This window comes from Triticum aestivum, chromosome 1D (genome assembly GCF_018294505.1).
Source record: "Triticum aestivum cultivar Chinese Spring chromosome 1D, IWGSC CS RefSeq v2.1, whole genome shotgun sequence".
In the NCBI taxonomy this organism is placed as follows: Eukaryota; Viridiplantae; Streptophyta; class Magnoliopsida; order Poales; family Poaceae; genus Triticum; species Triticum aestivum.
Genome location: NC_057796.1, coordinates 41,687,877 through 41,698,759, shown reverse-complemented (window position 1 = coordinate 41,698,759; position 10,883 = coordinate 41,687,877). Strand labels below are relative to the sequence as shown.

The window sequence follows — 10,883 nt, the reverse complement described above, 5'->3', positions numbered from 1 at the left end:
TGGTTACCATATATCCCCATTAATTGTGGACAAAGAGGTGCGCGAGGTGGTCTGCCCCGGCAGAACATTTAATCTGGACCGTTAACTTGTATGGCAGACTATTGATATAATATAGACTCTCGGATTTGATTTAATTAGATTGGTCTGACGTTCTTGATAATCCCGTGTACAGTTGTTGGTGTAGCTGTAGGGAGTTTATGTTTGTTTTTTTAATAGTAGTGTAGATGTGAGCCAAGGCTACTATTGTTGGAGCTAGCTAGGTGGACCAGAAGCAGCCCCATCTTGTGCACGAGGCATGCTAGCACTTAGCCCCTCATGAGTTGCGATGAGTCCAAATTTTATGACGTTGTTACCCTTTGTTTTGTGCCTACGTAGTAAGCTTTCTCGGATTTTACCGTGCTTGTGCACCTTTTTTTTGCCTGTTTTCGTGGGAAACCATTTTCGGATGTGTTTGGGTGTTTAAGGAAAGAACACCAAGATATGGTGATAAAATCACGTCAACATGTGAAACAAGATTATCATAAAATAATAAATCAATTGTGAGAAGAAAGAAGTCTCGCATAGGGATTCATAGAGCAAGATGGCGCATAGTACGATTAATACGAAACTTACATGCTCCCTCCGTCCAGTAATGTAAGAGCGTTTTTGACACAGTTTTTGACACTAATGTCAAAAACACTTACATTATGGGACAGAGGGAGTAGATAATAAGGATACAAAAATATGAGAGGGATCAGAACCAGTATGTACGAAAACCACCTTACCTCCAACTCTTTTTTGCTTCCACATATGTGACGTCTCACCTGTCATACCATACGATTGGTTTAACTCTTCCACTGATGTGGTTCTTTCTTTATCATACACACACATGAGGTAGGTTACACGACACATAACAGTTCAGATCACACAACTAAACGTTACATGTGTGGCACTATGTGCGCACGACTCCCATGGCTGACAGAGCGTGATCTGGTCCATGCAGTGAGCACTCCCTCCTGATGACCCCGGCTGCTGCGGACGCACAAGATGGCCATGTTCTAACACAAAAGCTCTCAAATATCCTCCTTCGGTTAACCACGAGCTTTGTCGAACCATCTATAATATTCACAGGAATACAAGCCAGCGCAGGTGGTTACTTCTTCCATCCGAAGTGTCGTTTCAGGAATCCCGCCTTCTCCTTTTCTGGTAACATATTTATTTACAGTGAGAGGGAGAGCATTATCTTAGATTGCATATACGATGTGAAAAGCGACAGAAATAACATTTTAAATACCACATATAGATTGCCCTTATAACATGTGGATGCTTTTACTGATCAGCTTGGATGAATAGAAATAGTAATAGATGAAGACACTGTATTTTAATTTCCTTTCATAGATGCAATTTTCACCAAAGAATATTCACTGCATGCTAATGAAGGAATTAACAATTGAGAAGTAGGGAATAGCTTGCGGCTGCTTTTACTGATCAACTTGGATGAACATAAACAGAAGTAGATGAAGATTTTGTATTTTCACCGAAGAATATTCATTGCATGCAAACGAAGGAATTAACACTTGAGACTTCTCAATCGGAATACCTTGGATGCGACCTGCATGGTTGATATTAGTAGGGACCGGAGGTCTTGGCAGCACTCCTGCACCTGCCCTTGAAACTGGGACCGGTTTGCTCTCTTTGTCAAGCCAGAGCATGATGGCCCCAGCTGTAGGTCTCTTTTCAGGGTTTGACTTGACACAGTCTAGGCCAATATCAATGCACATTTTTACTTGCCGCAGCTCGTCGGCCCCTAGTGAGGTATACAGCCGTGTTATTTGTGACTCTTCCCTCCAGTTTTCCTCTATCTGTAGAGTATATTAGATCATCAAAGTTTTAAAGGCGAATAATTATTTATTTATAAAAAGTTGAAATTTTGTTCTTTCAATAAAAGCTATCTCATGATCAGAGGGTTAATAAATTTGTCTTACACTCTTAATAAGCACTCCATGGATGCCTTTGATCTCTTGTTGTGTTGCGATTTCTAAAATCATAAGACCCAAGCTGTATATATCTACCGTAGCAAGATATTTAAGATCAGTACCCTTTGAATGGAAGAAATCCGGTGGCAGGTACGCTCTGCAAAAATATATGAACACATCAGTTTAATTAAAGCATATTACGATCAATAGAGTAGCTAAACGTTTCTCACAGAAAAAGACTAGCTAAACCGAGCAGCCACAAAACATAAGACATTTTTCCAAAAAAATAAAACATAGACATGTATCATGAGCAAATTCAGGAGCTAATTTTAAAGCAGTAGCACTGAGAGCATACATACATGGGTCCATTCAGCTTAAGTACCACGGATTTGGTGTTCTTTTCACCAATGAGCTTCGAAAAATCGAACCCTGTGATGCGTGGTATGTAGTTGTGGTCCAGCAATACATTTGACGGGCTTAAATTCAAATGAACAATTGGACAACCTGCACGGCCCTTGTGAAGGTAATCTAAGCCTGCGCAAGTCCCTTTGATCAATTTGTAACGCATTTGCCAATCAATTTCACGAGATCCTTGACCTAGTAAAACAACAAGTAGACATGGAGAGATCAATGAGCAAGGAGCTAGCTTTTTGAACTTTAAATCGTTCGATTTTCCTTCTATTTTTGCAAGCAGTTCCTAATATTTGCATCCATATATATGATTTGTACTGGACGTGCAGCTCTCTTCCATCGAAAACAATTGTCAGTAGTTGATTACAGATGTTAAAGAAAACAGTAATTGTTTACGGATGTTAAAGAAAACAGTAGTTGATTAGTGATCGGTATCATTACCCATAAGATAGTCGCGAAGGCTTCCGTTGTGCATATATTCATAGCAGAGCAGTTGTTCGGGACCGTTAAAGAGTTGTGGTAGCGGTTTTCCTTTGAACTGTACCAGTCTATGTCCTGTAGACTGGTCGTGGCAGTAGCTGGCAACCTTTACTATATTCTTATGATCGAGACGAATGAACTGTTCTGCTTCCCTCTTAAACTTTTCAACTGGAATCTCCACTCCAATTAACCTCTTCACGGCTATCATTTCTCTACGTGGAATGTCACCCTGTTCAAATAAATGTACATTTAGTATGCGTGTGTGTGTTAGGAGTATAATTAAGATGGAAGAATATGTTGAACTCAAAGGACATCAGCAAAGCAAAGCACTGCATAGTAACTTACAACTATGTGTACCTTATAAACAAATGCCTTATGACAACCTTTGAATGTACCGTCCTTCCCAACTATTCTTTCGTGTGAAAAATCATCTGTGATTTTCTCCAGGACTTTTAGGTCAGACAGGTCCACCGATGCTGGCAACTTACTTACTAGGTCCGGTTTATCAGGCTCCTGTGTGCTTGTTTCTCCGGTCTTGCCCACAGAGGCGGGTTCCTCGTCACTTGGAAGAAACTCGGATGTTGTCTCTGTCTCCAAAGCTTCTGTATCCGATAAATCGGATTCCTCGTCTCCTGACTGCACTTATATATAACTTACCATGTAAGCATTATGCAATGCGTGATATCAATATTCTCTTAGACATGTCATGTAGGACTAGAGTCGTAAGGTTTCTGCTAAGTTGACAAGGTGTCTTCCCTCGCTGAAGGAGTACCAAGAGTTTGTTTCTGCTAAGTTGACAAGGTGTCTTCCCTCGCTGAAGGAGTACCAAGAGTTTGTTTCTTCTCTAATTTACATGGTGTCTTCGCTTTGTTATGTATTTTCTCTTCCAATTTAGTTTAATTAGCACATATCTTTCGTTGGAGATGGCTTTGTGAACTCTTTATGTTAATCGTAATGGCTAAAGAAAAGAAATGTACTTCTGTACTGTGTCTGTGAGGATGTAAGCTTGGCTAAGACTGATTCTTCTCAAACAGTACGTTAGCTAAAGTGAAATGGTAGATAAAGAACAGTTGTTTTCTTATGCTTTCGATTTTCCATACCTGCCAAAGTGATGCTGCAGAATAGTTCATATCTTCCGCTTCATTAAGCCGCTGGATAATCTCAAACAAAGTGGGCCTTTTATGTGGGTTGGGGTCTATGCAGTCCTGCCCAATCTCCATACATGTTCTAACTTGGTGGTATTTGTTTTCCCATGATGAAAACGCTCCTTCTTTTACCAATGTTTTTCTCAAACCCTTAAGTTGCTGTACAAATTTAAACCAATATGCGTGTCAGAATGGCTCAGATACATTCTCTGTTTTGAGGAGTTAGACTCGATAGAATACAAATATATCAATGGCAACACTTTGATCCAAATGTGGTTTAAATAGTTTTCTCACATCCTCATCAATCCATCCTTTCTTCCCGGTCAATAACTCCTCGATCACAACGCCCAAACTGTATATCTCAGCCTTAAATGACATCATATGAGTGTTAAGTACCTCCGGTGCAAGATAACACCTGCACATATGTTAGATGTGAGGCAATCGGCCGACTAACTCTAATGCATTTTGGTTATCGAAGTACCTGTGTCAGCAGAAACAAAACAAAATAACCAAGAGGAACGGGTTAGCTTACAATGTTCCGGCCATATTTTTAACAATACGTTCCGTTTCTTCTTCTTCAAACATCTGGGAGAGACCGAAGTCATAGATTTTAGGCACAAGGTTATCCCCTATTAATATATTGGCTGGTTTGATATCTCCATGAAAAACGTGCATTTCGTCATGGAGATGATGCAAACCCTGACAAATTCCTTTTAGAATTTGATAACGCTGGTTCCAGTCAAGTTCACCATAGTCACCTGCAGAAGTATTGATAATGTCATGAAGTTGATCTGCTTGTCATCCCGAAAGGCTTACATGAGATAGATAGAAATAGATAAAACAGCGAAGCATGTATCCTCTCAAAATTCCTAAATCGCAAACACTGCACTTGAAAAACTTAGCTGGCACAGCTGGAAAAATCACCGGACAAGATGAGTGGGCGACCCACCCACCCACCAGCCCCACCCGGCGCGTGCCATTCGGGGCTCGCCGGACAACATGAGCTGCCACCGCCGCCGCCCCGCTTGCCGGAGATTTTTTTTTTCCCGGTTGTTATCCCTGTGTCCACTGTCGTGCCACTGGTGCCCGGTCTGGATCGGCCGCTGCACGTCTCCGGATCCAGGCAGCTGAGCTTGCTGACGAGGTTCTGGAGACGCCGCCTGTCCTTCGAGGGGGAGGCGTGCGCGTCGCTTCCATCATCGTCGCCCCCGACGCGTCTCTGCAACGCATTCAAGAGGAGGCCGCCATCAATGCCCGGGCGGCAACCCCGCCCCGGGTCTTCCGCTGCAAACGCCGCCCCCGCGCATCGCCTTGCAGAGGAAGTACAGGATGCCCCCTGGAGCCTGGCTGGACGCAGCGACAACCTCCCCTCCCCTCCCCTGGCCTGCCAAACCCCCCCTCCAGCTCCTCACAGGCGGCCTCAAATCCCCCCTCAATTGGTGGGCAAGTGCCTCCATTGTTTCTCCCCACTTCACAGAGCCAAAGCACTAGTTGCCCTGATGTTAGCAAAGCTCTCTGTTATCCCTTAACCAAGAGGAACTAGTTGCTGTAACGTTCCTGTTGGTTGTAACTTGGGTGTTCATCGTCGCCAGTGCTTAATGAAGATCATGGTTGTGCAAAGATCGCTTGCAAGTTGCAACCTCTACTCTAGACAGCAGCCACCCTGACCTCAAACTCCACGCAGCTTCCAGATTATTTCTCTCTTTGTTGTGCAAAGAGCTGGTTCAGCAAGCACACTTCATGCAACCCCGACGGGCTCTAATTGTGAGTGCCACGAGACCCCTAGTTTCCTGATGATAGAACAAAACAATTTTTTTGAGTTGAAATCTGCAAGGGTCAAGAGCATAATTGGTTTGATGCTAAAAGTTGGCATGCCAAATTTTGGCAAGTGCCAAATATTAACTAGAGATTGGTTGCTTGCCAATTTTTATTGTCAATCTCACAAAAAGTTGCCAAATGTTGGCAACTTCTGATTTTGCCAAATGTGGGTTTGCCAAATATTGGCAATGCCAGATGTTGGTAGCAAACCAATTATGCTCTTAATCCTTGCAGATTTCAACTCAAAAAAATTATGTTTTGTTCTATCATCAGGAAACTAGAGCATAATTGGTTTGCTACCAACATCTGGCATTGCCAATATTTGGCAAACCCACATTTGGCAAAATCAGAAGTTGCCAACATTTGACAACTTTTTCTGAGATTGGCAATGAAAATTGGCAAGCAATCAATCTCTAGCCAATATTTGGCAGTTGCCAAAATTTGGCATGCCAATTTTTGGCATCAAACCAATTATCAAAATTTGGCAACCCAGGTAGACGGGCGACGGTTCATGAGACGATTGCCTCCTCCTCTTGCCACATTGTTTGCTTTCAGGAGTCCAAGATGGAATCAGTGGACCGATTCATCGCCTCCTACCTCGGCGGCAATAGGCTTTCGAGTTTTGTCAGCGTCCGGCTATTGGAACCAAAGGGGGCCTACTCATGCTTTGGGACGATAGTGTCATCCGTATTTCAGACGTCAACTTTACTGAGTTCTGCCTCTCGGCAATGGTCAATGTGATTCACACCGATACCTACTTCATGATCACTAGTGTCTATGTTCCCACGGCCTCCGACAGAAAGGGTGACTTCTTTAACGAGCTAATCTCACAAAAACCCAACAATGGCACTAAATGGATTGTCATGGGCGACTTCAACCAAATCTATCGTGCTTGAGATAAAAATAGAAGGCATGGTAATGCAAAACATACGATTCACTTGGAGCAACGAGCGTCAAAACCCAACTCTTTGCAAGCTTGACTCGATGTTCCGAAATGCCGATTGGGACATGCATTTTAACTCCCATGTGCTCCACTCCATCTCCTATTCACTTTCGGATCACTGCCCTCTCCTCCTCGTTGATGACAAGGGGCCCAAGCGACCAAGATGTTTCAAATTTGAGAATTTTCTGTCCTGTCTCCCCGGCTTCTTTGACATCGTGTCAAAGGCTTGGGATGAGCCATGCGAGCACACGGAGCCTTGCCAGCGGCTTTTCCATAAGCTCAGGAAAACGGGGTGGCACTTGGCGAGATGGAGTAAGGGCCTCTTCTCCAAGGCAAAGTTGCATCTTCATGCAGCCCTTCTCGTTATCCTTCGCCTTGACATTGCCCAAGAATCACACGCCCTTTCTGCGGACGAGAGGGACATTCGGGCCAGAAGAAAGGGCTAAGACACCGAGTCGAAGGCCCTAACGATGTCAAGCTTCAGCATCACCCGAGGAACCTTGAGATTGTGCAGAACACACGCCGTTTGCAGAGAGAGAGAGAGAGAGAGAGAGAGAGAGAGAGAGAGAGAGAGAGAGAGAGAGAGAGAGAGAGCGCCTTGGCGAACAACTTCGCCATCAGATGGATGAGGCTAATGGACCAAAAGTAGAAGAGTGTGGTTGCGTCGGCACGACGTTTGGGGAGCAGGGTAATGTATGCCTCGTTGAGTTTTTGAAAGCCTCACGCATTGAGGGATGGCCCCGGCGCCTTACTGGAGGGTAGAGCCTTGACAACGCGCCAAATTTCGGCCTAAAAAAATGGCTCATCAAGGGCCTTGATATCGAAAGCACCAGCATGCAGATCCCGAAGGGAGATGGAGAAGTCGCGGTCCTCGGAGGTCTCAAGGGCACCGGTGAAGTGATCAAAATCCCGCAGTGGCAAACGCCTCCGGCGTGGAGACAACTCTATCACCCACCTTGAGCTCGAAGATGTGGTTTTTCTGCTTATGGTACGAGGCATGCATGCATGTTGAAGAAGGTAGGGCCGGCATCAGCCTCCCTGAGACAGGCAAACCTCGTGCGCTGCCGAATGATGGAACACTCGAGCGAGGCAAGGCCAAGGTAGGCGGCCTTCAGCCTATGTCGCAACCAGGCCTCCGAGGTCGAGAGCGGCAGAAAGTGCTGAGCGGCGTCCAAATGAGCAATGAGCTCACACGCGATCTGAAGCTGCACCGAGATTTGGCCAATAGACTTGGCACTCCAGCTCTGGAGACGACGTGTGGTAGACTTAAGGCACACGACGATATGGCGAAATGCATCAGGGGCATGCTCAATGGAGTTCCAAGCCTCAGAGGCGACTAGTTGGAAATCATCAAGCTTCTGCCAAAATCACTCGAAGTGGAACCGCTTGATCCCATGGGTACACGGGACACAATCAAGAAGGAGCGGCCAGTGCTCTGAAGCAGCTGAATAGAGGCACTACAACAGGCAGTGGGGATGTGCATCCTTCGAGGAGGAGGAGACGATGCGGTTGTTCTTGACAAGAGTAGGAATCTTGCGCTCGCTGGACCATGTAGCGCCTACCATGCATACAAATGTCATGAAGTTCCTCGTCGACAAGGAAGCATCGAAAGCGATGCATGATCCGCCGGTTCACGTGCGGGTTATTCTTGTCCGCCTCAGAGACGATCATGTTGAAATCGGCACCAATAAGCCAAGGGCCAGACGTCATGTAGATCGGCAAGGAAAGCCATCTAGTCTTCATCCGCCTAGGGGCCTTAGACGCCGGTGAGCCACCAATAGCGGTTACCGCCGGGAGGGGAGACTAGCGCGCTGATGTGGTGCTCGCTGATGATTTGGTTGCAACTTTACTTTGCTCTGCTAGTTTAATTTTTCTTTTATTCCAATAGTTGCTCACCCTCGTCTTTTCCTTGTTTCATGCTTTCGTTTATCCTCAGACTAGTGAGCATTTACTGATTAAATTTTGTCCCAATTACATTAATTTTTTGTTCTACCGCCTACTTTGCTTATCCTTCTCTGCCCCATTATAGATAGTTGGGTAGAACGAGGGATATTGGGGAAGGAAGAAAAAACCTCCACTTGTTTGGAAATCTGAATTCATTGGCACACACGAAAACTGAAGGAAATTGGTACCAGGTGAGGATGGCAAAGTCAGCACAAGAAGTGGTGAAGTGGCAGCAGTAGTAGTTTCAATTTTTTCCTGCAAGTGATATACTTTGCTCATTCTAGTTAGTTAAAACTTTTGTTCCACTAGAATTTTGATTTGTTCCATGGGCACCGAAATTTTGTTGCACAAGCCTCTAATAGTTTTCTTGTATTTGTTACAATATTTGTTCCACTTGTAGCCAAGTTTTGATTCACGAGCACTATAATTTTGTGCCTTATGTTCTAAAAAAATTAATGTTCTAATATTTCTTATGATTTGGTCCACTTTGTCTAAATTTGTGTTCTACGACTGGTCATGTTGGTTTCAGTTGCGCTAAAATTATAGTCTACTTTTTTGTTCCACTGGTATTCATTCTTTGTTCTGTGAGCACAAAGTAAAAAACAGCCACACAAACAGAAACACCAAAATAAAGAGAGGGAATTATTGCTAGGGCGGGCATGCCGTGTTATCGATCTTACCGATATGTGCATCAAGGGTTCCTTTAGGCGCATATTCCACACAGATCAACCTTTCCTCGAGCTGTGCGAAAACATGTTGCCCGTTGTGTTCGATGAGTTTACCTTGTATTTGACTACAGTAGCCCATGAATCGCACTGTGTTCTTGTGAGTGGCCTTCATTGTGATAAACACTTCATTTTGAAATGCACTTTCATTCATATAAGCAATATTGCTAAGCCTCTTAACAGCAATACGTAACCCACTTGGAAGCACCCCCTGTATATTTGACCACAATAAGAAGTTAGTAATTGACAAGATAGGAATTGCTTAATATCTAAGGAGATACTGTATGAGTTTAATCATACCAGGTAAACCACTGCGAATCCACCTCGGCCAATTCGAGATTCATCGGAGAAATCATTTGTTATGTGCCTGAGAAGCGGCAACGTCAGACTCATTGGCTCCGCACTTGTATCGCGTACGACGCGTTCTAGTGCATCTAGTTCTGCCCTCTGGAACTCGTATCCATCCATTTGCGCACATATCTTACCTTCGATATGTCCACTAAGGGGTCCGTTAGGCACATACTCGGTACAGATCAACCTTTCTGTTAGCTCGGCGAAAACTTGTTTTCCTTCGTATTCGGCAATTTGCTCTTGCGTGTGCTGACAGTAGCCTATAACTCGCACTGTGTTCTTCTTAGCAGCCTTCATTGCGATAGAAACTTCATTTATAAATGCATCTTCATCTTCTAACCAATGACGATTGTGAAGCTTCTTGACAGCAACACGGAACCCACTTGGAAGCACCCCCTACATATATATTCGACCACATAAGCAGAGTACTAATTAACGAGATAGGATTTGCTTATATTAATAATAAACGAGATATGAGTTTAGTCGTACCAGGTAAACCACTGCAGAATCATCTTTACTAATTTCAAATTCAGGGGAGAAATCATTTGTTATGTGCCTGAGAAGCGGCAACGTCAGACTCATTGGCTCCGCAGTTGGATCGCGTACGACGCCTTCCAGTGCATCTAGCTCCGCCCTCTGGAACTCGTATCCGCCCATTTCCGAGTATGCGAGCAAGAAGCTTTCTAGCAAGCAATAGCTCGCATATAGATATGGATTATGGATATGAATATGGTTGCCAGCTTCTCCTTCATTCGTTGCTGCACAAAGCAAATCAAGCAGAAGATAAGTCTTACCAGAAAGCAGCTACCTAGTTGCATCTTAATTACTCACCTGGAGATTGGAGGAGGAGGAGAAAGCAGCTAGCTAGGAGCAAAACTGGGCTTGCTTCTCGTCTTGTAGATCATGAGCGGATCAATCATTCCCTGGCTCAGCAGGCAAAGGCGTTGACCGGGGGGAGAATAATAAGTCGATCCAGATCCGGAGCTCTAGAGCTGTGCCAATGGCCCGATAAGCAGAGTACTAATAAATGATCGGTCGGCCCTTTGTCTGAAAAAAAATGACCGGTCGGCCTGGTGACCGAGGGACCTTGCATTTCCTAAGACCCGATCAA

The 10,883-nt window shown here is 44.5% G+C and overlaps 1 protein-coding gene across 4 annotated transcripts; it reads right to left on the bottom strand.

Moving 5' to 3' along the window:
• Positions 1 to 745: 745 nt before the first annotated feature.
• LOC123180169 (receptor like protein kinase S.2) lies at positions 746 to 10,883 on the bottom strand. Of its 4 annotated transcripts, none has more exons than XM_044592134.1 (13): positions 10,604 to 10,883; positions 10,262 to 10,530; positions 9,722 to 10,168; positions 9,377 to 9,632; positions 4,524 to 4,749; positions 4,275 to 4,406; positions 3,947 to 4,160; positions 3,192 to 3,482; positions 2,808 to 3,075; positions 2,315 to 2,552; positions 1,965 to 2,112; positions 1,580 to 1,841; positions 746 to 1,182 (listed from the first exon to the last, which is right to left on the bottom strand). In XM_044592134.1, the coding sequence occupies exons 2-13, from the start codon at positions 10,427 to 10,429 to the stop codon at positions 1,133 to 1,135; spliced, it is 2,700 nt and encodes an 899-aa protein (XP_044448069.1). In that variant the 5' UTR covers positions 10,430 to 10,530; positions 10,604 to 10,883; the 3' UTR covers positions 746 to 1,132. The 4 variants fall into 4 exon arrangements, with proteins under 4 accessions (XP_044448069.1, XP_044448070.1, XP_044448071.1 ...); XM_044592135.1 differs by having other exon boundaries at positions 3,204 to 3,482; XM_044592136.1 differs by having other exon boundaries at positions 3,947 to 4,150; positions 4,286 to 4,406.